The following is a 27,330-nucleotide window of genomic DNA, read 5'->3' as shown; positions in this document are numbered from 1 at the left end:
TCATGAAAAGAGCTTCCTTCAAACACAATTCACTTAGCATAGACTTTTTCCTTTAATCCTATCAAGTAGTACTACCACGTGATTCGAATATTTGAATTTGTACCCTCTTTCTGGTCAAAATCGTCAGTTATACAAATTACCACAAGTTGATTTGTCTGAATTTGCAGTTGCAATCTTTAGAAATAGTGTTCGTCCTTAGGTTTTGGACACTAGTATATATTCAAAACATTAATCATAAGAATCAGTCATGTAGCATGTGCTTATTAGCTTGTCTTTCAAATTCAGCTGAGTTGACAGGATTACACAGTTCAAAGTAACAATTGTAAAAGTTTGCACAGATAATAAAAATTAACTTTAGTATCACTTCCCAAAATTTGGAGATTGGCATTTCATCTTGTTAAACCAGCAAAGCTCTGCTAATGTGTTTATTAGCAGAGCTTTGCTGTTGCAGATTATTATATTATGAATTTCATAATTATGAAAACCAAATTCTTCCATCCTCTAGGCTGTAATTATGTTTCCCATATTCTTGTAATCAATCTATGAAACACTTATCTCTCCATCCCCTGTGACCTTAATTAAATCTGCTGGGAAGCAGATCATGGTAAGAGGGCGTCTCCAAAATTTCCTTATCCTCTGCTGTGCAGTTCCTCACAGTACTCTTTCGTCTGTTTTTTGATTTCCATTTCTTCTGTTAGTACTGCTCCATTCCTTTCTTCAATGCCATTCAATTTTAGTCTTAAACTTGTATTCTTAGGAAACAAACTAAACAAAACATCCTTTTATAATTATCTCTCTTCATCTGGAATTCTATCTCTTCACATTTATTAGCATAAAATTTTTCCTTGTCCTGTCTGATGACTTTTCTTACTTCTCTATGTAATTTTTTTAAATTCTTCAGTCCCTGTCTCTCTTTGTTTCTCTGTCTTTTTTTGATCAGATCCCATGTTGAATCTGATATCCATGAATCTCTTGTTCTTCTAATTTGCATGTATCCTCTATTATAACCTTTACCCCTCCCCCAACAGTATTTCAGATGAGCTCTCCTCACTAGTCACCAAGAGATCATCCATCTGTGTTGATGTTTCTTCTGAACCCATTAGGGATTACTCTGACATCCAATCTTGTGGGATGTGTCTGTCTTTGGTTTTATTGATGGTTAGTACCACAGTCTGCTCCTGTACAAGTATGCAATATCAAAAAATGCTCGTTTTTTTACCATCGTACAGCCAGGATCTAATTAATCTAGTGTCTTGACCTATCGTTGCTAATTGCCACTTTTGCATTTAAGTCTCCTAAAATGAAAAGTACATGCCTTCTTGGCAGGCAGTCCAACACAGTCTGTAGCTTTTTATAGAACTCCTCACTTTCTTCATCAGGCTTATCTGTGGGGGCACATAAACTATGATGATTGATACATTGGTAGAATAAGCCTTAAGTCTAATAAAGTGTCCTGGCATTAATGAGATTATAACCAAGAAGCGCTCTTCCCTGAACTTTCCTCAGTATCACAGCTACCTCCATGATGCTTTGGGTCACCTCCTGAATAAATAACTAACTTACGATCTTGTCTTTTGAAATGACCTTCTCCATTTGATCTGGTCTCTGTAATTCTCAGGATGTCAATTTCTATCTCTTTACAGACAATATCAAGGTATACCCATCTGTAAACCTCATACATTCCATGTGCCTATATAAAGTTTACCTAAGTTTAATCCCATATATCCTGTATGGGATTAATCTTAGGTAAACTATATACTAAACTTTATATAGGATTAAACTATGTAATTTATAGAAATTTTTTACTTGGTAAAAAATTTTGTAACCAGCCTTATGCAAACTCCAACTCCCTCCCCCAAACCTGGAGGACCAGGGTATCTCTCTTAGTCTGGCCCCTATTTCTTGACCTGTCCAGCTAGACATGCTAATTTAGTTACTGCTGGCATAGCTCTTGAGGTCAGTGGTGTGTGCAAAGCTGCCTCCTTACTGCATCAAGGTAGTGATACCATTAAGCAGGTTTATTAAGAGTTTGAGAAAACTAGGTTCATGGTAATGGGTTTGTAATTTTTTGTTAGAAGATCAGTTAGATCAGTTTTGACTTTTATTGAAGTCTCATCGTTGGGTGCTAGACCCAGAAGTGATACCAAGGTTGAAGTAATGCAGAAGTCATATTTCCACTTGGTTATACTATAAATTAAAGACGCCCATACCACCTGAGATTAGCTCTGCTAATGCATTCCTGGATGCTGAAAATGTCAAGTTCTTTCCTAATATCCTTGTTTTTATATGATATTGCCATTGATGTCATCTGTCTATATCCCTAATCTTTCTCAGGACTCTCATAATGTGTTGTCTCTAGTCTTTGTTCAAGTGTTTTATTTCTGATCCAGCTCTCAGATCCATAAGTTAAAATTGGTTTTGAACACTGTCTTGTATATAGCTAATTTGGTATTTTGACTAATTTCTCTCATATTCCATATAAATTCATTCAGTTGACTTCCTACCATTCTCCATTCACAATGCAGCTGATATTTTCATTGTCTTTGTCTTGTTATTACTGACCTTCATACCATATCTATTACAACTGTATATTCTTGGTTTAATTCTTTATCCAAGTGTAAGCAAATAAAGCTTGCACCTGAGGTAATTTTGGGACTGGGCAACTCATATAGAGGCTTCACATCATTTACCTTAGTATTCCATAATGCAAAGCACATATCCTTGCAGACATGCATGATGCTATGCAATATGCAAAGGGTCACTACCCAGATCAGTTTAGACTTTTATTTGAGGTCTCATCATTGGGAGCTAGACCCAGAAGTGATACCAAGGTTGAAGTAATGCAGAAGTCATATTTCCATATACTAGTAGCCAGAAGGTGTCGCACCTTGTTACTAAAATACTCTGAATTAGAGATCGATGTTGGGTACTTGTACATGGAAATATGACTTCTGCATTACTTTAACCTTGGTATCACTTCTGGGTCTGGCTCTCACTGATGAGACCTCATTAAAGGTCGAAACCGGTCTTGGGTAGTGACCCAAGCATAATGCATAGCATCATGCATATCCACAAGGATACGTGCTTTGCATTATGGGATACTAATGCAAATGATGTGAAGTCATTATCCTCTCTCTCTATATATACACACACACATGAGTTGCCCAGTCCTGAAATTACTTCAGGTGTAAACTTTGCTTACACTTGGATAAAGAATTAAGCCAAGAATATAATTTCTTGGCATCTTTAAATTGATCTGTAATTTATTTGAATTTCAGCAAAGCCTTTCATAGCATTCCTTATAAAAAAAAAATTGCTCATTAAAATAGATTGGTATTAATGATTACTTAGTGGATCGATAGGAAATTAGTTAACAGACAACCATAAGTAGTGTTTTTAGAGTTGGTGGTTTTCTAAGAGATGTGGGTAGTAACAGAGTACTTAAGAATTTCTTGTTAGGGCCGCTTCTTATTTAATATAGTCATAAATAATTGTGGTTTGGATGTTAAAGAGTAAAATTTCTCTTTTTTGATGAAATGAAGCTGAATTAATGTAGCCACTTGTTTAGGTGACCATAGTTCTTTAGAGCCTAAGAGATTTAAATTGAAAATGCCATGGAAGTGGGTTATAAAATTTAATGTAGAGAAGCGCAGTTATGTGCAATTTGATAGGAACTTCATGCAGTAAATTCGCACTATAGCAAATACTACTATAATGAAATGATGCATTATAATGAACTACGAAGTCCTAGCTCAAGTCCCATAGATCCAGTACTATTTGAAACTTACATTTACAAAACATGAAAGCCAAAAATCTTCAACTATAGCAAACTAATTTCCTAGCAAATGATGTCTCAATTAGGAGACAAAGGAAAAGGCAGGAAATGTAACAAAAATAAAATCACGTGGAATTAGAACATAAGAAATGGTGAGAAATCATGTATCAAGACCAACACTAAAGATTAGTAGGAACTAATCTTTAGTGCATAAAGCATGCAGAAAAAAAAAAAATGATGCTCTGAAAAAAATGAAAAAAAAAATGATACAAATGCAAGCAGTAATAGGAGACTAAAGAAAGAACTAGAAGAACGTACAGTTATAAAAATCTTGCATTAATGGTTAAATTTCAAAATGTTACATTGGCTTAAATTATTGTTGCTTACCTGAAATCTTCATAATTCATTCTTATCTCTTCTGGATCTGACTCCCACTGATGAGGCATCAATAAAGTTCATATGTCTGGGTGGGGTGACCCTTCCCATAACGCATATATGTTCAACAGGATATGTGCTCGGCATTATGGGACACTAAGGCAATTGATGTGGAGTCATCAGTCGTTATATTCAAGTAGCTTAGTCATGAAGATACTTCACATGTAAAGTTTGTTTGCTCACACTTGGATAAAGAATTAAACATGAATATACTGTATTTTTCAGTGTATAAGACGAACCCTACTTTTTCGAACCCAAAATTAAGAAATCAATATTTTAAACATAAAACAAAACACATTTGATATTTTTTTAAATATTCAAAGTAGTATATTTAGTAATTAGGTAATATTTTTAAGATACATACTGAGATGCATTTTTAGGGATGCATTTAAGATGCATTTTCTGGGCTATCTTGGTTTGTGTTTTCATGGCCAACCCTTCTCTCCTCATGAAGTTGATGCACCATTTTGCCTTTCCTGTGAAATCAACATTGTTCAGTTCTCTTGCAAACTTTTTTGCTTCATATTGAATAAGCTTGGTTGACATACACATATAATGGTGCTGCTCCATAATCCAAGTCTTAAGCCTCTGCTCCAAGTTTGGCCATTTTGCTGTTTAGGTCCTTTTTTTAAGGCTGCTCTTTTTTTAGCATCTTGAGTAGTTGTTTTTCCTGTTTTCTCCACTGTCTAATCATACTCAGTGGGAGGAGGTCCAAACTGTCTCTCTGAAGCTATATTTCCATGTTCTTTTGCATAATTGATGACTTTTAACTTTAATTTTGAAGAACATAATCGTTTTTTTATTTTTGGACATTTTTATGGGCTAGTGCACAAAATACTATTAATGCATTAACTTACCCTGACAACGTGTTGCAGATGTATGAATATTTTCAGAGTTTTGATTGGTTGATTCAGAATCAGCTGTTAATGACATCAGTTGAGAGTTAACAAAGGCTAGTGATTGGCAGAAGCCTGTTTGCAGAGACAAGGTACTGTCAGTTTCGCCATGGCAACCACGGGTCTCTCAACCGGTTACCCCCCATGTATAAAATGACCCCCAATTTTTGGTCTAAAAATTTTAGAAAAAAGTATCGTCTTGTACACTGAAAAATACGGTAATTCTTTGTCAAATTGAATTTAATTTGACTTCATAATGCCCTTCTGTTAAATATGTGCATAATGTGTACACACACACACACACACACACTGTAGGTTTTACAGTTAAAATAAAATATGTGGGTCAAAAATTCTAAATTGAGAATTTTTTGTTATGTTACAGATAGTCTTTCAAACACAATAAGCTGCTGCTCCAACAAATTTCATAACTTAATTTCAAATTATATTGTATATTATGCAATATTTCTGTAATTTACACTTCTAAGAGAACTGTTAATTTATGCTAGCTGTACATCATTGGGTCGCTGTCTCGTCAGGAAGTTGGTATTGACACCCAGCTTTGTCCATCACTTTCCTGTTCCCTCAGGCTGACTAATGTAGATTAATCATTTCTGTTCCCTTCCTTTTAATTGGAGATGACCAAGTTCTGACTACTGAAGTTTACAAGTTATTTTTGATTTTAATGGTTAGTACAGGCTCTATATAAGTAGTTTATTATGAAAATTTCAGGTAAGTAATATTAATTTAAGCTAATGTAGCATTTAAACATTAACTAATTAACAAGGTGCCAAGAGAGAAGCTATTCAATACGCTGCAGTTATATGGTGTCAATGGGGCATTATATCAAGCAATACTTAGTCTTTATTTGAGTTGTAAGTCAGCAGTTAGAATTGAAGGAAGTACAGGAAGATGGTTTAATGTTAAATCTGGTGTGAGACAAGGATGTACATTATCCCCTCTGTTATTCATTATCTATATGGATCAGATTATGAAGGAAAGTGGTATTAAACATATCAAAATTGGAGATGTTAATGTCAGCTCTTTGCTTTATGCAGACGATGTTATACTTCTAAATAAATCTGCTACAAGTCTGCAAGATTCTCTGACTAAATTGAATAGCTGTTGTAATAGATATGGTATGAAGGTCAGCAATCAAAAGACAAAGACAATGAAAATAGGCAGAATCATTGAAAATGTCAACTGTGTTGTGATTGGAGAACCTGTGGAACAAGTAAAACATTTCAGCTATTTAGGCACGATTTTTACTGAAGATGGTAAATTAAATATAGAAATAGACAACAGAATCAGCAAAGCTGGTATGGTGGGAAGTCAATTGAATAAATTCATATGGAATAAGAGAGAAATTAGTCGGAACACTAAATTAGCTGTATACAAGACAGTGTTCAAACCAGTTTTAACTTATGGATCTGAGAGCTGGGTCAGAAGTAAAACACTTGACCAAAGACTAGAGACCACAGATATGAGAGTCCTGAGAAAGATTATAGGCGTGAACAGATGGCATCAATGGCAATATCATATTAAAAACGAGGATATTAGGAAAGAACTTGACATTGTCAGCATCCAGGAATGTGTTAGCAGAGCTAATCTCAGGTGGTATGGTCACTTAAACAGAATGGGCGAGGAAAGATTAGCAAAACAAGTGTTCTCTGCCAGGTTGGCAGCAAAACGACCCAGAGGAAGACCAAGATATAGGTGGATTGATACGGTACAAAGTGCTTTAGACGATAGAAATATAAGATCTGATAATGTTGGAGTCTTGACAAGTAACAGACTGATTTGGAGGAAAATTGTAGATAGGAAATTAATAATGATGTAATTTTTTTTTCATGTAGTACTATCATATCCTGTACACCCCTTGAGGGTACATGGCAGGAATTTGATGATGATGATGACTAATTAATTAGTTAATTAGTGTAGCAATTAGTGTTACATTAATGTAACACTGTTACAATTGTTAAGTAATTAATTAATGTAACATTTAAACATTAATTCTAGATTTTTTCCAGTCTCCCAATTGTTTACATTTGTACTTTTTCATACTGTCATTTTGTATGCTTAATGTTTGGTGTCTATAATTCTTTGTGTTCTGTCATCAATGTACACAATTTCCTGCCATTTCTTTTGTTTCTATTGCAATTTTTTTTTTTTTTTGCGATTTCCTTTGTTACGTTTGTTGTTATTTCTTTTATTTCTCACAGTTTCTTTTTTGTTTTGTTTCTGTGATTTCTTTTATTTCTTGCAATTTATTTTATTTTTTGTTCTGTTTCTGGAAACTTCTTTTGTTGTTTCTGTGATTTTCTCATCATAATCAAATTCCTGCCATGTACTGTCAAGGGGTGTACAGGATATGAGAGTACTACATGAAAAATTTACATCATTACTAACTTCCTGTCTACAATTTTTCTCCAAATCAGTCTGTTACTTGTTTCAGTAATTGATTAGTTAACTCGGGAGAATTTATCTTCTTGCTCGTAATTGCTTAACTTTCAATATTTCTTGCTCATTCTTATTATCCTTTTATCCAACACTATTCTTCTGCGAGGCGATAGGAATTCATAAAAGAATAAGAGCTGGAAGAAAGATAAGTCAAAATACAGAGCGATTACCAGTCCTTCCTACTCCGTTCAGTACCAGGTTATTTCTCTCCTTTTTTCTTGTGTCACTCTTTTTCTCCTGTACTACTCATGACATCCTACTCTCCTTTCCTGCCAAAATCTGGTTCTAACTAGTTATACCGAACTGGCTTCTTGCATACTGTACAATAACTCACGATAAGGCACGCGCTAACTAAAAATAACATAATTTCTCACAACAACCAATCAAGTTTTATTTTGAAGAATTTCTTGGATATATTACATTTCATTAATAACAAAAGGATTGCATAATTCACCATTTTTATCTCTGTATCAGTAATATTCATTTCATAATAATAAGTGATATTTAATACACAGTTTTCACAACTGCACTTCATCTCAAAACAATAAATGAACAAATAAATATTAATAAACATAACTTGAAAGAAATCATATGAATAGCATACTATTAATAAAAGATTATTAGTCTGATGAGCAAACATGGCTTAGGGAATGGCTGATTATGTTGGACTCCGAATGAAGTATTAATAATTTCCAATTCTCCTCATTCAGAATCCAACACTGTATAGATGAATAACAGTTGAGATGGTTTTCATCTTTGTTTTATACCTGATTTTACATCAATCCATTCTAATGACTGACTTACAACTTAAGTATAATCCAAAATGTCGGAAATAGTAAGTAAATTTATTGTAGTTAATATTAATCTATAATTTTCTTTTAAAAAAAAGTACGGTATATGATGTGATTGTGTATTATGATTATCCAACTGCATTGCTCTGTATAATCTTTTACACAATGTTTCGAACAAATTTTCTCTGGGAATCTTACTAATATGACTTTTAGATCTCCAAAATTTTATCCAGTTATATTGTTATATTCCCATGATTCTGAACTATTTGTGTTAAAGTAAATTTCTAATCCTGACAACCCTCGTTTGGCCTAAATCCAGGCTTGCCTATTAAGTTTTTCAAGTAAATCAGTAATGAAATTCATCTGTAATTGCATATATTATTTTTTTCTCTCTCTCTCTTAATATTGTCACTTCTAATTCAGTTACCGTATTTGCTTGCGTATAAGACGCACCTCCTTTTTTGTACACATTTTTTAGGAAGGAAAAAAACTTTATCAATGAATATTATAATTAATTTACAGTATTTCAAATATAAAGTAATAAGTAGGTCTACTTTCAGCAAATACCTAATCTAACTAGGAAAGAGTCCCATCTTTTAATCTTCTTCGTCAAAACCCAGAAATTCATCCTCAGAGCTAAATGAAGAGACACTTGAAACATCTTCTAAATCAGAATCTGAGTTCTCATGCAACAAATTGTCCCCTGTACCATCCAGTGCATTACTAATGCCACACTTCTTAAACGATTTAACCACTGTCTCAGTTTTCAAAGCATCCCATGAAGCTTTGACTCACTCACAAACTTGCAAAATGTTAGGCTTCTTCCTGATGGCATGACCTCAAAATCCAAAGACTGCATCCAGCTGTTTTACTTTCCCTTCATAAATCCCTTAAATGGTTTATTAATACAGACATCCAAAGGTTGAAGCTGACTAGTTAGACCTCCTGGAATTACAGCTAACTGAGTTTTTAACATCTTCTGTTCTGTGAGAATGAAACTGATCCCATACCGACAGGGCAGGCTTCTTCAACAGTCCTACAGGGTGCCTAGACCAAATTTTATCTATCCATAACTTTATTCCTCCTCCATCCATCCAGCCTTTTGCATGTACAAACACTCCTTTAAGCAGTTTTTTCTTTGGGTAGTGTCTTCCCTTTAAAAATCAATAGTGGTGGAAATTTTATCCCATCAGCACAACAAGATAAAACAACTGTGTAGTGAGTTTTTTTGTGCCCAGAAGTTTTAACAGGAACACTTTTTGTGCCCTTGGAATCTGCAGTTTTGTTTGAGGGCACATTAAAAGTCAGCGGAACCTTGTCCATGTTTCCTATTTGCGCAAGTTCAAAATTTTCTTGTTTCCTTGCGTTAATGACGAATCGATGAAATTCAATTTGTAGGCACTGAAAGTCCTGCTTTTCTGTGATCTAAAATCCAAGTATTCAGTTCTGTCTCAAGTTCTTGCCATTTTGCAGTTCCACTTCGTAGGTTATGTTTATTGTGATTTGTTTTTTTTAGATCCTCTTCCTGATTCTGTCAAGTTCTTATCATTGAGGGTAGCCCGAAATGCCTCTCTGCAGCCCTGTTTTCATGTTCTTTAGCATACGCAATCACACGTAGCTTATATGCAATATTGGAGCAATGCTGACATTTTTCAGCCATAATTTGCCAAGAAATTTAGAGAGAATTTAACGGCAGAAATTTAGAGAGAATTTAACGGCAGAAATTTATCACCATTCACAACAACCACAACAACAACTGGAAAGTTTAAATGAACAGGAACACAGCTGTGATCGTCTATGACAGCGCATGAGCATCCACTGAAATTTATATAACTGGAATGCTCTCACACTGCAAGGAAGCAAGAAAGAAATCGCGTAACTCGGAATAGAGAAAATTTCCAGAAATGAAAGTAATAAAAAACTGAATATCAGCATATAAGACACACCCTGTTTTTCAGACCTATTTTCAAAGAAAAAAAGTGCGTCTTATATAAAAGTGCGACAAATATGGTATATGGAATTCAACCTTCTGAATTCTGTACATAATTCATAGTATAATGTACAGTATTCATAGTGTAAAATTGCATGTACTAATGTCATATACTCCAGTCAGCTTTCCACCTTTCAGGTTTCTGATATCTTTCTCTACATCAAGTATTGACATGTACACCTGATGGCATTTCTTTTAGAAATTTTCTACCACTGTTATCTGATTTTGTCATCATTTCAAAGTAATTATTTCATACACCAGCTTTTCTATCACCTTTATCATCTCCGATTCTGTTTATTAGTACTCTTTCTTCCAATTCTAAGATTCTTTCATTACCTCCAGAACATTTTGCTATCTTCATCACTTTACATTTTCCTTCCTGGCTGAATCTGTTTTCTTATTGTGGTTTAGATCTCTGACATTTGTTTAATTTTCAACCGTTCAGTTTTTTTCTCAAATAATTCTATATTTTAGCCTATAGTTAATTGCTGAAAGCTGGTTGATTCGTTTTTTTTTTTTAATTTTTGTTACATTTTTATTTTTAGTATGCTATTCGTTTTTATCTTAATGAAAACTAAATGTTAATCACTTCTTGTTTCATATCCCCTGTACTTTGTATCCTGAACCAACATGAAGATATCGCTATCAATAATATAAGTAAATAAGACTTTATTTCTTATTTTCTCTCCTTGTGAAATTGTGTATCTCTGTTTCAGGGAAAATAATGTTACTAATAACTAGTTCATGTCCTGACCTGAATCCTTACTGTTATTAACTTTGCACTTTTCTATAAATTTATGCATAACATTTTATGTATACATATGGTATTCATTTTCTACTATGCTGTTTCAATCTCCAACAAGAAACAGCTTTTCTTTGTCATTTAACTTCTCGAAATTCAGTCGTCACTTAAAGTAACATTTTCTAGAATGTGGTCTGCAGCTTTGTTCTGCAGTAAAACAGAAAAAACCAGACCCACAAGTGGATTAGACATAGATGTTGAAAACTTTTCCACTTGTTATTATAATATAGATTAAAGATTAGAGAAAAACTTTCAACATCTATCTCTAATCCAGAGTATTTTAGTAATAAAGTGTGACACCTTTTGGCTACTTGTATATGGAAATATGACTTCTGCATTACTTCAACCTTGGCATCACTTCTGGGTCTGACTCCCACTGATGAAACCTCAATCAAGGTTGAAACCAGTCTGTGTAGTGGCCCTTTCCATAATGCATAGTATTATATATGCCTGTAAGGATGTGTGCTTACTTCCTGGCTGAATCTGTTTTCTTATTGTTGTATAGGTCTCCAACATTTGTTTAATTTTCAACAGTTTAGTTTTTTTCAACATTTACCATATTTATCATTATGGGATACTAAGTAAGGCAAGTAATGTGAAGTCATTAGCCTCTGTATACGAGTTGCCCAGTAGTGAAGTTACTTCACATGCAACTTACTTTGTTGGCTTACACTTGGATAAAGGATTAAACTAAGTGGGAAAACTTTCAATATCATACATAATTTCATGGCATATATAATTTTCATAATTTTATAATTATTTAAAATTAAACATACATTTTTACACAAATGGTCTCTTAAGTAATATGAGCTACTATACATTTACATTTCCTGTAGTTTAGACCATATGCTTATTATACCTCACAAGAAATTATATTTTTGTCTTCATTGTCAGATCGGTAATTTCTGAACTTGTAAATTATAATCTTCTGAAGTGTTATTGTAGCATTGCTATAATGATTTGTTATGTGCCATCCAGTCATTTTTGACTGTTTGTGATCTTGTGAACAAAGGTTCTCCATCTCACTGGACCTCTTGTTCTTTCTTTCAGCAGCTGTAAGTTAAAGTTGGTGAGTTCATTTAATTGTCCATCCAACTCTTTTCAGGTCTTCTTCTCATTCTCACAATATTCCCCAACATTTCCCCAAACTGCGCATTCCAATGATTCATCAGCTTGCATAATATGTCTAAAGTACATCAACTTCTGTTTAGCTATCATCAATAGCTAAACACAAGTTGATGTACTTCTAAACAGAAGTACAAAATTAGTTCGTACTTCTGTTTCTAATTTATTAATTTTGTACTTCTAAACAGAAGTGTGAAATTATTAGTGAGAAATTGATCGCTAAACAGAATCCCTCAAGGAGCATTCTGTCTTTATACTCTCTAAAACCTTCTTATTGGTCATTTTTGCACATGGATTCTTAATGGTTTCCTCCACACCCATAATTCAAATGACTCAGTTCACTTTTCTGTCTTCTTAATAATCCAGCTTTCACATCCATACATCACTACTGGAAATACCATTTGCTTTGACAATACTAGTTTTTGTAGCCTTACTCACACCTCTATTTTTCATAATTTTTGTCAGGTTTAACATAGCTTTTTTTTCCCCATGACTATCCTTCTTTTAATTTCATCTTCACATTTACCATCATTTCTGATGCTAGACTCCAGTAAATCATAACTTTCAATCATAACAATCATGACTATTATAAATTCATTTAAATAGTCAGAAGCCATTACTTTTTTTATGCTGATGTTTAAATTAATTCTGGCTTTGTAGAATAGAATCAACTGCTCTATATCCTCCTCAGTTTCTTCTGCATATCTTAAATTACTTATTTTTCTGTCACCAGTCTTAATTCCAGCTGGCTCTTTGTCTAAGTTTGCCATTCTCATAATATATTCACTATAAATATTAAAAAGATAGAGAGACAGTATATAACCCTGCTGCATACCTTTTTCCACTCGAACACTGTTTCTCCAAAATACTGTTTTTAATTAAGCTTCTTGGTTGTCATACAGCTCTCTTATCAAGAGAATTAGATGCTCAACTATTCCCATTGATCTCATTATAATCCTTCTGAAATTCTCTTCTTTCTAAATCCATCTCATGTTTGCTATTGGTCTAGTTCCTCTACCTCTCCTAAAGCCTGCCTGTTCTTGTGACATTTCTGTATTCACATATGACTCCAGCCTTTGCTCTGGATCACTTCCATCATAACTTTACTTGCATGTGAAATTAAAGCTATGATCCTGTTATTCTCACAATCTCTGGGATTTTTGGTCTTCCAATTTTTTTGGGTTTTCCAATCTCTAGGCCAGTAGTATATTTTCTTCCAAACCTGTTGACAAATTTCAGTCAATATATTGGCTACTTCATCTCCATCTGCTCTCAGTAATTCCACTGACACTCCATCAGCTCCAGGAGCTTTTTCTTTTGGCAGATGTTCCTTTTTTTTTTTTTTTTGGATGAATACTGATGTTTTCCAATCTCTAGGCCAGAGTATATTTTCTTCCAAACCTGTTGACAAATTTCAGTCAATATATTGGCTACTTCATCTCCATCTGCTCTCAGTAATTCCACTGATACTCCATCAGCTCCAGGAGCTTTTCCTTTTGGCAGCTGTTCCATTGCTGATACCACTTCACTTTTCAGTATCATGAAAAGTGAAAAAAAAAAAAAAAAAACCCAACAAATTCTCTCATTTCAAATTCTTCAATATTATTATTTTTCTTTTACAAATCCTACTTTTTCTGTCTTTTTTACTACTTCTTCCATCACACATTTTCCTGAATTACTTTTTACAACTCCTAATCTAGGGATAAACTTCCCTGTAATGCCATTTATCTTTCTACCTACAATATTTCATCTCTTGTTCTACCTACAATATTGCTTTCTTCAGTTTCCTTTCACCTTTTGTTTAGATGAATTTCTTTATTTTGTAGCCTGTCCCAGGAAATCTGCACTCACTTGTCTAACCTTTTCTATGTTTCTCTGAAGTTTCAATTTTCTTCTTTCCTCCGCTATTTGAATTGCTTTTTCTGACAATTTATGATCTTTCTTTTCATGTTGCTTTACTTAGTCATGTTTGCTGCTTTTATTACTGTACATTTTGTTTGTTCCCACAGTTCTAATTTCTTTCCAACTTCTATTCTAAATGCTTCATTTATATGTTGCTATAATGATAGTTAATGAATTTCCAAACTTGATAATAAACGTTGTCATCATCAAATTCCTGACATGTACCCTCAAGGGGTGTACAGGATATGATAGTACTGCATGAAAAATTTACATCATTACTAACTTCCTATCTACAATTTCCTCCAAATCAGTCTGTTACTTGTCAAGACTCGAATATTATCATTATCAGATCTTATATTTCTATCGTCTAAGGCACATTGTACCGTATCAATCCACCTATATCTTGGTCTTCCTCTGGGTCATTTTCCTGCCAACCTGGCAGAGAACACTTGTTTTGCTAATCTTTCCTCGCCCATTCTGTTTAAGTGACCATACTACCTGAGATTATCTCTGCTAATGCATTCCTGGATGCTGACGATGTCAAGTTCTTTCCTAACATTCTCGCTTTTTAATATGATATTGCCATTGATGCCATCTGCTCATGCCTCTAATCTTACTCAGGACTCTCATATCTACGGTCTTTAGTCTTTGGTCAAGTGTTTTACTTCTGACCCAGCTCTCAGATCCATAAGTTAAAACTGGTTGGAACACTGTCTTGTATACAGCTAATTTAGTGTTCCGACTAATTTCTCTCTTATTCCATATGAATTTATTCAATTGACTTCCTACCATACCAGCTTTGTTGATTCTGTTGTCTATTTCCATATTTAATTTACCATTTTCAATAAAATTCGTGCCTAAGTAGCTGAAATGTTTTACTTGTTCCACAGGTTCCCCATTCACACAATTGATATTTTCAACAATTCTACCTATTTTCATTGTCTTTGTCTTTTTATTGCTGACCTTCATACCATATCTATTACAACAGTTATTCAATTTAGTCAGGGACTCTTCAAACTTGTAGCGGATTTATTTAGAAGTATAACATCGTCCACATAAAGCAAAGAGCTGATAGTAACATCTCCAATTCTGATATCATGTTTAATACCACTTTACTTCATAATGTGATCCATATAGATAATGAATAACTGAGGAGATAATGTACATCCTTGTCTCACACCAGATTTAACATTAAACGAACTTCCTGTACTTCCTTCAATTCTAACTGCCGACTTACAACTCAAATAAAGACTAAGTATTGCTTGATATAATGCCCCATGACACCATATAACTGCAGCGTATTGAATAGCTTTTCTCTTGGCACCTTGTCATATGCCTTTTCCAGATCTACAAAACTTAAATACAGATCTTTGTTATATTCCCATGCTTTCTCAACTATTTGTTGTAAAGTAAAGATCTGATCCTGACAGCCTCTATTTGGCCTGAATCCAACTTGTTCTTCACCCAGCTTTTCTTCCACAATTCTTCTCAAGTATGCTTGCATAGATCTTGCCAAGAACACTCAGTATGGAAATACCTCTGTAATTCTCACATTCAGTTTTATTTTCCTTTTTATATATGGGTAGGGGTGCTTAAGGGTCAAAGCTGTATAACTGAGAGGAGACCTCCACATAGCCTTTAAAGGAATGTGGAGAACCGACCAGAGCTTCTGACCTAAAGTCCAATCCTCACCTTCTCATGGTGCACCCTGTTGGGTATCTACTTTGATACTGAACGAACGAGGATGGGCTGGCAATTTGGGATTTAGCCGACCAAATTGTATTCTTATCGGTTAAACCAAAATAAAAAAATGATGGTACAACATGACAAAATTTCATGCTGGCTGGGGCATCGCCCGGTTAAACAAGGCCCCCGTTGTTTTCGCCAGGGAAGGGTGAACAGGGAAAAGTCTGCTACTGGAACAAATCTGAAAATAAACCCCAACTCAACATCACCAGAGTTAAAGATCGGTACTATCAACGTAAGAAGCCTGAATAGCAAAGAAATGGAGCTAGCTGAGTAATTAGATAAGTACCAGATCGACATAATAGGGGTGACTGAAACAAAAAAGACCAAAACTGGTGAGATCTTTCTGAGCAATAAATACAAAATGTTATATTCGGCAATGACAATCAAGGAAAAGAAGGAGTAGCCATAATATTCAACACAAAATACGAGGCTAATCTTCTTGAATGGCAGTCAGTCTCAAGTAGAGTAATGTGGGCAAATATGAGAATGGGGAACTGGACAATGAGACTTATTTGTGGCTATGGTCCCACAGAAGGTTCTACTAAGGTAGAAGTGGAGGAATTTTTTGACACTTTAGAAAAAGCAACTGACACAATGAAAAAGGAAAAGTTGGTGCTTGTTGGGGATCTAAATAGCAGAGTAGGAAATGATTGTGAGACATACAAAAATATTTTGGGACAATTTGGAGAAAAGAGCAAAGCTAATAATGATGGCAAATATCTGTTGGATTTCTGCTCAGGACATGGACTGGTTATTACTAACACCATGTTCCAACATAAAAATGTGCACAAATTCACCTGGAGAGAAGAGGCTAGGAATAAGAAAAGTCTCATTGACTATGTTATTGTTGATAGTGATGTTTTCTCCCTGTGCAGGACACCAGAGTGTACAGAGGATTTGAAATTGGAAGTGATCACTATTTAGTCTTGAGCAGGATAAAATTGAATTTCATATTGAAAAGAATAACATGTAAGAAAGTTTTAAAGCGAATAAAAGTTGAGCAGCTCTCAGATGTGAACTGTAGACTAAAATACAGAAAGATTATTGAAAAGAAAATGAAAGAGTTTGAGAACAGGAATCAAACCTTGGAGATTCAGTGGCAAACTCTGAAGAAAACATTGATTGATTCTGCCAGAAAGGCATGTGGTGAGGTTGTGTGCAAGGATAAAAAAATCAGAACTTCCTGGTGGACACAGGAAGTTAAAGAGGCAGTGAAGGAAAAGAAGAAAGCATATCAAAAGTTCCTGGCAAATAAGTCAGCTTTTACTCTTACAGAATACAGAGACAAATGTAAGAAAGCTAAACAGTGTGTAAAACTAGCTAAACAAAAGTTATGGGAGGACTTTGGCAAGAATATTGAAAATAAATATTAAGAAGGTGGCAAAATATTCAGGAGGTTCTTGCAGAAACTTAGGAATGGAGGAAAGAGTGCTGTAAAAGGAGTTAGAGATGATAAAGGTGACATGAAAACAGGAGAAAAAGATATCCTTGAAGTATGGAGTAATTACTTTGAAAAACTGCTAAATGAAACAAGTAGATCTGATAATGTTGGAGTCTTGACAAGTAACAGACTGATTTGGAGGAAAATTGTAGATAGGAAGTTAGTAATGATGTAATTTTTTCATGTAGTACTGTCATATCCTGTACACCCCTTGAGGGTACATGTCAGGAATTTGATGATGATGATGATATATGGGTACTATGAGAGCTCTACTCCAATCATCGGGAATTTGTCCCTCTGTCCAGGCTTTCTGAACTATGCAGTGCAGCTACTGTAAGACTTTTATACCACCATATTTCAGCATTTCTCGTCAAATATCATCTACTCCTGCTGCCTTTCCACATTTCAACCCTTTGGCGTTTTCTACTTCAAGTATGGATATGTATTCCTGATTGTATGTCTGTTGAGTGTTTTTTACCACTGTGCTATCACTGCTTGTTTCATTTTTCAATTTTTTGAAGTAATTACTCCATACTTCCAGGGATATCTTTTTATCCTGTTTTCAGGATATCTTTTTCTCCTGTCACCTTTATCATCTCTGACTCCTTTTACAGCATTGTTTCCTCCATTTCTAAGCTTCTTCAACACCCTCCAGGATATTTTACCACCTTCTTGATATTTATTTTCTATGTTCTTCCCAAAGTCCTCCCATGACTTTTGTTTAGCTAGTTTTACACAGTGTTTAGCTTTCTTACATTTGTCTCTGTATTCTCTAAGAGCACAAGCTGATTTATTTGCCAGGAACTTTTGATATGCTTTCTTCTTTTCCTTCACTGCCTGTTTAACATCCTGTGTCCACCACAGAGTTCTAATTTTTCTATCCTTGCAGACAACCTCACCCCATTCCTCTCTGGCTGAATCAATCAGGGTTTTCTTCAAGGCTTGGCACTGAATCACCAAGGTTTGGTTCCTGTTCTCAAACTCTTTCATTTTCTTTTCAATAATCTTTCTGTATTTTAGTCTACAGTTCACATCTGAGAGCTGCTCAACTTTTATTCTCTTTAAAACTTTCTTACATGTTATTCTTTTCAATACGAAATTCAATTTTATCCTGCTCACGACTAAATAGTGATCGCTTCCAATTTCAAATCCTCTGTACACTCTGGTGTCCTGCACAGGGAGAAAACATCACTATCAACAATAACATAGTCAATGAGACTTTTCTTATTCCTAGCCTCTTCTCTCCATGTGAATTTGTGCACATTTTTATGTTGGAAAATGGTGTTAGTAATAACCAGTCCATGTCCTGAGCAGAAATCCAACAGGTATTTGCCATTATTATTAGTTTGCTCTTTTCTCCAAATTTTCCCAAAATATTTTTGTATGTCTGACAATCATTTCCTACTCTGCTATTTAGATCCCCACAAGGACGAACTTTACCTTTTTCATTGTGTTAGTTGCTTTTTCTAAAGCATCAAAAAATTCTTCCACTTCTACCTTAGTAGAACCTTTTGTGGGACCATAGGCACAAATAAGTCTCATTGTCCAATTCCCCATTCTGATATTTGCCCACATTACTCTACTTGAGACTGCCTGCCATTCAAGAAGATTAGCCTTGTATTTTGTGTTGAATACTTTTGAGTATGGCTACTCCTTCTTTTCCTTGATTGTCATTTCCTGAATATAACATTTTGTACTTATTGTTCAGAAAGATCTCACCAGTTTTTGTCTTTTTTTTTGTTTCAGTTACCCCTATTATGTCTATCTGGTACTTATCTAATTCCTCAGCTTGATCCATTTCTTTACCATTCAGGCTTCTTATGTTGATAGTACTGATCTTTAACTCTGGTGATGTTGAGTTGGGGTGTGCTTTCAGAATAAACTTGTAAATTATAATCCTCTGAAGTGTCATTGTTGCATTGGTATAATGATAGCCACATGAATTTTCCAACTTGATAATTCAGTGGTAGAAGAACTAGGCAAATCCACACAATTTTTGAGGGTAAATAGAACTGAAGTTTATCATAAAAAATAGATGATTTTATCTTTAAGTATATTCACCTAGCAGAAAAATGCATACAAAATTTATATCACAGTAAAAATGCAATAATTTTTTTTTTTCAGAATTCTTATTTAAACTGTTTAATTAAAAAGATGCTGTATATAAATTAGAAAATCCCATGATAAATGGTCAGTTTATCCTTATATTTGCAAGGAATTTATTAATAAAATCCCATAATCTTGGGTTAATTAATAAGATAATCCCAGAATTGTGGGACACCATTATTAAACAGGATTACAATTCCTGCTTGAATATCCAGTAATTGATATTGGTGATAACAATTTTTATATATTGCTTCCACCCATAAGGTTTCAAGTCCATATCCAGCTCTCAGCACCAGTTCAAGCACATGCTTGGTGCATCATGTTTACTCATACAGGGGCAGCATTCCATCGGTATACAAAAATACCCTCAATGAAAGTGAACAAAAAGAAATGACAGCTAAAAATTTCTGTTGAATGCAGCAAAAAAAACATCTAGAACTGGTTTTGCACAATGATTATAGCAAATCAATGCTATGTGTAGGAGGCCCATGTTTTCAGCATTTTAAAATTTTGATTCAAGTTTTTCACTTTTGATTGATATGAATTTTCATCCTTTTATTTATTTTTTATTAGAGATTATCTATAAAGAAAATTCCAAAATTTATGTTCAGATACAGTATAGAATTATTGTAATTGCATTTTTGAAACAATTTTTAGGCCGCAAGAGGAAATGGTTTACCATTGAAGAAGCTCTTAATTTGTTGGCTGTCCACAAACCTGTTCAGTGCAGTTATTTAAAGCTTCTTGTAAAAAATGATAAGGTATCATGAATTGACCATTGTAGATTCTATTCCATTAGCCTGCTAACAAGGGATAGAAGTGTATGTACATTTCAAGTTTCCTCTCATATTATGTAAATAAAAGATAAATTTGCTCACATAATATTAAGAATGGTTTGCAAACTCCTTTTTTTTTGTGTGCTTGATTCAGAAGCAGTAATTTTTTTTTATAGGGATGGCCATTCTTACAATAGAACTCTTAATGGAGTTTATAGACTATAATCCTTATCCTTTTTAATTGTTGATAAATCACTGTCAACAATAAGAATTTCTCTCTCACACACACACACACATATACACCCACACATGCAAATTGCCATTGTAACGCTACAAATTAAATTGGCTGTTATTTTGTAAGTAGACTGTTATTGAAGTCTTTGAGTTACATCTACTTAGTAGGAAAACCAATTTAAGTTTCGCAGCTATGTATGTCATTTTACATGTTTTTTTATGTCACTGTGTTTTGCATCTAGTCTTCTTTTATAATGCTTAAATAAAAGCAGTAATAAATATCTTTAGTGGATATTAAAATGTTATGTAACATGTAGTAAATGTTATTGCTGTATCTTGAGATTTTAGTACGAGGGTTATGTTTTACTCTGTGGCTCTAGTACAACTCTCATGATAGTGTTATTTACTTATTTTACAGTGATGTTAAAGTGTATCCATTGTACTGGAATACAGCTATTTTCTTTGTAACTTTCAGAAAATTTATTAGTAAAATTACATAAGATTTATATTATTGGTCCACTATAATAACTTTCATGTTCTGTATATTGCACCGGTAAATATTTTATGTAGTTGTAGTGTTATGTGAAGTGGTCTCATCAAGTATTTTATTTTTTTAATAATGAGTTTATCACTGGTTATAATAAGGTTGTCTATATGGATATGGTAAAATGAAATAGATCTGCAGTTTTGTAGTTAATATTAAAATTTCCTAGTCAGAGAGGAATGTTCCAATTTTTAGGTACAAGAGACATTTGTTACATCTTAGTTACTAAATGGATGTATTTAATACTAGATTTAAGTATGAGATGACAGCTGTAAATATACTTTTGTTCTCCCAGAAGATGTAATTTAGTCGTCTGTTTTATACCTTCCCACCTGTCAGTAATTTCATGCTTAATATTTTTTACAGATGTTTTTAAATGAGTTTCATGTATATTCTTCAGAACTTAATGTGTGTATTTGAGTCACAATCAAAAACACTGATCTGATATTGATGTCATATCTAATTAGATATTAATTAGATATGACATATCTAGAAAAGTGATTTTTCTGTTACAGTGCAAAGAAACACTTGTTTTTCCTCTGACCTGTAGTTTTGCAGTTACATATAATTTTTCTCTACCAAAATTGTATAAAAGAAGGATAATTTCCTATAATTTCAGCATATATCTATCAACCTTTCTTTAAACAAGTGAATCTTTTGACTTGTATTATACTTCAGATTGATTAAATTCCTTGTTCAATTTTTAATAAATTTCTTTTCTTTCTCTTATATATATTGTATGCACACAGAGGTAGACAAAAATAAGATTACTTCATCCATTCTGAATTTATTAAACATAATTTAAAAATACAATCAGATAATGCCTTTTTATTCTTCTATAGGGAGTATGTGAGGCCATTTAACCCTATGTAAATTTTGGAAACTGAGAAAGCAGCTCAATCTTCACTGGTAGCCAATCAGAGATAGCTGGTCCAAGACTACCCTAATTATTTGGTGAAGAGAGGTGGCTGAAAAGTGGCACTATCTAGTTGTCCTTAATCCTAACGCTATGGTTACTATTTGAACATAGCATGGTTTCTATAGTTGATTTTAAAATAAAATTCTAGTCAGTGACTAGAATTTTATTTTATATATGTTATTTGTATATTCTCTCTGACCCAGCTAACAATGTGTGTTGCTCCTTGATTTAAAAAAAAAAAAAAGTTTTGAATTTCATCAAGAAATCAAGGAGTATCGTTAAGCGTTTTTACTAATACTTAGTTCTCTGAAAAATATAATTTTTCAGAGATGTAATTCTTCCTCTTGCAAAAACAAGATAAGTTTTCATATCAGCACATTTGACAAGACGAGCAATATATGCGACTTTTAACTGATGTCATTCTGATATGAAGGCAACAGGGCAACTCATAGCTTTAGTTGTTATGGATTTAAGTTGCCTTAGTATTAATTCTGAGTAACTCACAGCTTTTCTTTATAGTGATGAAAACTTGATATAATGTGGGTTTTTGACTTTATTTATACTGTCTTTTATGACTGTGATAGTTAAAAATCATACTTAATTTTTTAATCTAAGAAATTCCCTAATAATTATTATATAATACTCCAAGAAGTCCAAAGAGTCGTTATGGAGGGTACAACAGTATAGTACTTTTCAGTTTTGTAAGAATTTAGTATTTATGGATTTACATGAAAGAAGTATTATAAAATAAGTTAACTGTGAAGGCCCAGTGCCTGATGAATCATCCCAGAGGTTGACTTCTAGTGTAAAATCCAACCACAAAGTTGCAGCAAAAACTGGTCACTAAGACTGTTTCAGTAATAACGGGGGAAATGGATGACAGACTACTGAAAAATTAATAAAACTTAGGAATTACTACACACTTTATCATTGTGTTCAGCTTACAAATTTAAACGTATATAACCCAGTACTTCCCCATTTTTATTTTATTTTATTTTCATGCTAAACTCAAAAGATTGTTTAGGATTTTTTTTGGGGGGGGGGATCATCTAGAAAGGCTCATCCCATGTGATTTTACATAAAAAATTAAATTAAATTGAAGCTGCATAATTTTATATTTTGATTTAAAAAAATGAATTATTTTACTTCTTACACTTTGGAAAAATTTTTTTTTTTTTAGATTTTTCAACCTATTAATTATGGCAGTTATTTTCATTTGTCAGTTCCACAGAATTTTTGATGTCAGAGGGTTTTAAAAATTAATTACAACATTTATAGATTGTTCAATTTTTGATTTTTTTTTTGTTAGTTGCATTTTCAAGCTTGAAAAAATTCAGACAATTTTTTTAAGATTGCACTGCTTTTAGTGTTCTGATGCTCTTTTCCAGTTCTCTACTCTGGCCCTTGGTTGAATCTGCAAGTGTGATTATTTGTGTGTTGTATTTATATATAGTGGAATATGTATGTCCAAAATCACCAATGTTGCATCTTTCAGCATATTTAGTACATCCACTCCTATCAAGGATTTTTACTCAAGAATCATTAGTGGTGTGACATGATAGCAAATTAGAGAGTAAAAAAAAATTAATGCTTAAAAAGAAAAAAAATATTATGCAGTCAAACTATGTAGTGTTAAACTAGAACTTGATTTACACTTTTGCATTTTTTTTTTTTTTTTTTTTTTTTTTTTTTTTTTTTTTTTTTTTACAGTTCACTCCATTTTATTTTAAAGGAAGAATAGCATTTTGAACCAAAGTGAACAAATATGGTTATTGGCTATTAACATAGTGTCTGTGACATCAAGTAGCATGCTGATGCACTTCAGACTGGATTTAGCATATTATTTGCTCTCCTATAACCTCTACACCTCACCCTAGATTCATTTAATCTCATGTTAGCTATCTTGGTATGAAGTTTTGTACTCAGTTAACAAAAATGTATTGGAGTGCTCTCCATTGGAGCATTTCCAATACTTTTTTTTTTTGTTAACGAAATGTGTTAAATTTGTTTGTTCTAGATCATTTCAGTTAATGAGTTAAGTGACAACAAGAACAGGTCAGGTGTAGGTATTATTGTAAATATCTCTACATATCACTAAGAAGTATGTGGGAATTTTTTTTATTTCTACACTACTGTCATGGCCCAAAATCATTTAGAAAAATTGCTCTGGAGATGTGTTGGTAAAAGTTGTTGCAGTTCATTTTATTAAGTAAAGTTGTATGTATTCAAAGTTTCAAAAATTAAATAGCTATATGTCAAGATGAAAATGAGAAACACTTTGTCACAATCTTTGAACCAGTATGTTCTCTGGAATCAGTTAACTTGGCATGTTCTGCACTGAATCAAACTTTTTTTTCTAAAAAGAAGCAAAAATATCAGAAACTGGTTTCTCCATTCTTGATGATTATAGTGATCATGATGGCCAACTCCTTGTCTTCAATTAGATTAACTTATACAGTTACAGGAGAAATTCTCAAAAGCTAATTTATTTGAAAAGTACAAAATGTTAAGCCTTGTTCCAAAAAAGCTGGACAAGTGACAAATTTTAATGCAGCAAATATTTAAAAATTGAAGAACAGCCATGAACAATGTGAGACTCAGGCCAAAAGGAAGATGGTAGTGCTTGTTGGAACTAATAATGTAAATAGTAATAAATATAGGAGAGAGGATATGAAAGTTCTGTTGGAAGAAGCAAAGTAAAAATTGTTGGTTTATTACCTAGATATGACAACTGAGTTAAGGAGGGCTGTGATAGTAAATGATTCAATGTGCAGGCTGTGTGCAAGAAATGAGTTTTTGTATGTGTAGGTTGGTAGACAAGATTTGTAAAAGAGAGATGGTCTGCATTAGGAGCATGGAAAAATTAATTTGGTTGAGACTTCATGCAGTCAGTGAAACAAGATCATTGTGAGAGAAAACTTGAGAAGGTGGACAATGTTAAGTTCAGCTATTGCATGCAAGCGTGACAATGATGTGAATGGTTGAGTATGGTTATGCATCTGGTGAAGGGATGGAAATTTGTGTTGGGTTCAGACTTTTTCTATGTGTCTGTGGACTGAAAAAAAGAAAGTTGCCTAAACAGGACAAGCTAACTTATGTGTACACAAATGCCAGCAGCTTCAGAAACAAAGGAATAAAAGTTAATTCATTGCCTTGGTGAATATGTTTTGGCTTGGAAATTATTGGCATTAAGTCTGGCTATCAGTCAGATGTAACTGGAAACAAGTATAGTTTTTGGGAGGGGAGGGCCCTACTACTAATATCAGACACTTTGTGCCCAGTTAGGATAGAAATTCAGGAGACATGGGAAGTTGTCTGATATGCAGTGAGGCTTACAGTAAAATATGCAGTGGGATGTTGCTACAGACCTGGTAGACTTTTTTGTGTGTGTGTGAGGAAACCTTCTCAAGCAGCATGTGAAAGAAGGAACTTGAGGCCAACAAGTGTTAGATTTGATCATAGCATCAGAAGGGGTCACAGATAAGATTATGAATGTTTTGCCACTAGTTTGTGATCGATTATGATGTACTTAGGAAGTAGTGACCACATGGATGTTCCATTTAGGACAGGCATATGCTGAACTACAATGTTGGAAATTATGACATTCGACAGAAGACTATCTTTAGTCCCATGGTATCAGTTAACTGAATGGAAGCGATATCAGCAATAAATGGGACGCTTCGAAAAGGTATTTCAATGAAGTGGTATCTAAAATGATGTGTGAATAGAGTTTGAAGAATGAATAAAGTGGGAGTAAAATGGATGTGCAACTTAAAATGGGACGCTTCGAAAAGGTATTTCAATGAAGTGGTATCTAAAATGATGTGTGAATAGAGTTTGAAGAATGAATAAAGTGGGAGTAAAATGGATGTGCAACTTTACTAAACAAGAGATCCATAAGGAGATGATGTGGAAGAAATATTGTGAGAAAAGAGAGCAGTTATGAAATATATAAAGCCCAAGCCAGAAAAGTTGAGCATTATATTATATATTATATGGAAACCTAAATCAGAGCATAAAAAGAAATTGGCTGTGCAGGCCAGAAGCAACTCAAAAGAATTTTATCACTATGCTAAAAGAAAAAAAAAATGAATGTGGAAGAATAATAACTTGAAAGAATCGGTACCCTTATGTCAGAAGCAGATCAGATTATTCATATAATCAGTGCTTAGATCTATCAACCAGGTGTAAAACATGGTGCGCAATGCCTACTGCACTTCGAGAGAGAGGTCCAAACACTAGCATAAACTGCATGTCACTTCAGCAATAGAGACGAATGTGTATTAAAGGAATGTTCGTTCGAAAATGGCTTGACTCTACATGTTTGTATTATATATATAATTTGAGTCAACTCAGGAAATATACCACAGGAATGGAAAGAACGTATAATATAATAGTTCTGCTGTTCATTGGTGGTGAAAAACCATGTCGAACTACAGACCTATCAGTATGTCTGGAGAGGAAGATTTTAGAGCATTTAAAATCTTTTTTGTTCGATTCGATTGTTCCAGCAACACGGAACAATCGAATCGAACATGACTTTGTGAAACTTCGTTGCAATATCGTTCACCAGTCATAATTCCTTTTTCCAGCACTTATAGTTTGGTGCGTCCACTAATAATGCTTCCCCACATCATAACCTCAGCACCACCATATCTATTTCAATGAAAACCATTCTCGCGATGGTAGCCGGTACCACTTTCACTCGAGATCAACTGTCGACTGTCATCTGTAAAAGAGTACATTAGCCCATTGGCGTATTGTCCCAATTTTATGGATACAAACCACATAAACGTTCTCTACGATGAGCTGCGGCTAAAGGGAGGCATGCCACAGGCCTTTGAATATAGGCCTACTTTTCGCAGACATTTTGCCACAGTTAAATGCGCTATCTGCGTACTTGTGCTAGAATGGAGCTGACTTGCAAGATGACCTGTCGCCGTGCGTCGATTACGTTTTGCTATTATAACCAAAACTCTGTCTTCATTCCCCGTGATAGAGCGAGGGCAAACTCTTAGCAAACGTCTGGAACACATTCCATTGGTTTGAAACGCTGTCCAGAGCCCTGGATACAATATGTGAGATTACAAACTCTCTGTCAATAACAATTCTGCAGCATTCTTCAAGCTTTCCAAGAATTCTTCCCTGAGAGATTGCATGACATCCATGTTTGTGACTTTACTCTTTAATGAAAGGAGCTTCCTTCAAACACAATTCGCTTAGCACAGCCTTTTGCCTTTTATCCTGTTGAGTGCTACCACGTGAACCCCTTCGCACATAATTCGAAAATTGAATGTATACCCGTTTTCTACTCGAAATCGCCAAAAGCTGATTTCGCAGTTATAATCTTCAGAATACTGTTCGTCCTTAGGTTTTCGACGCCAGTGT

General features: G+C 34.0%; 1 protein-coding gene across 2 annotated transcripts in view; it reads left to right on the top strand.

Moving 5' to 3' along the window:
* The window catches only part of LOC150107519 (diphosphoinositol polyphosphate phosphohydrolase 1-like), a 102,035-nt gene extending 81,684 nt beyond the window's left edge, over nucleotides 1–20,351 (top strand). For both annotated transcript variants that reach the window (XM_090391365.1, XM_090391364.1), the window contains exon 4: nucleotides 20,127–20,351. In XM_090391365.1, the coding sequence (XP_090247491.1) occupies nucleotides 20,127–20,239 (113 nt within the window). In that variant the 3' untranslated portion in view covers nucleotides 20,240–20,351. The remainder of the gene's footprint in view (nucleotides 1–20,126) is intronic.
* Nucleotides 20,352–27,330: the final 6,979 nt, after the last annotated feature.

Source organism: Typopeltis vanoorti, chromosome 4 (assembly GCF_054136105.1).
Source record: "Typopeltis vanoorti isolate ZY-2024b chromosome 4, IOZ_Tvanoo_1.0, whole genome shotgun sequence".
NCBI classification, from domain to species: domain Eukaryota; kingdom Metazoa; phylum Arthropoda; class Arachnida; order Uropygi; family Thelyphonidae; genus Typopeltis; species Typopeltis vanoorti.
Note: the sequence above shows the minus strand (reverse complement) of the source record. Positions and strands in the feature narration are given on the sequence as shown.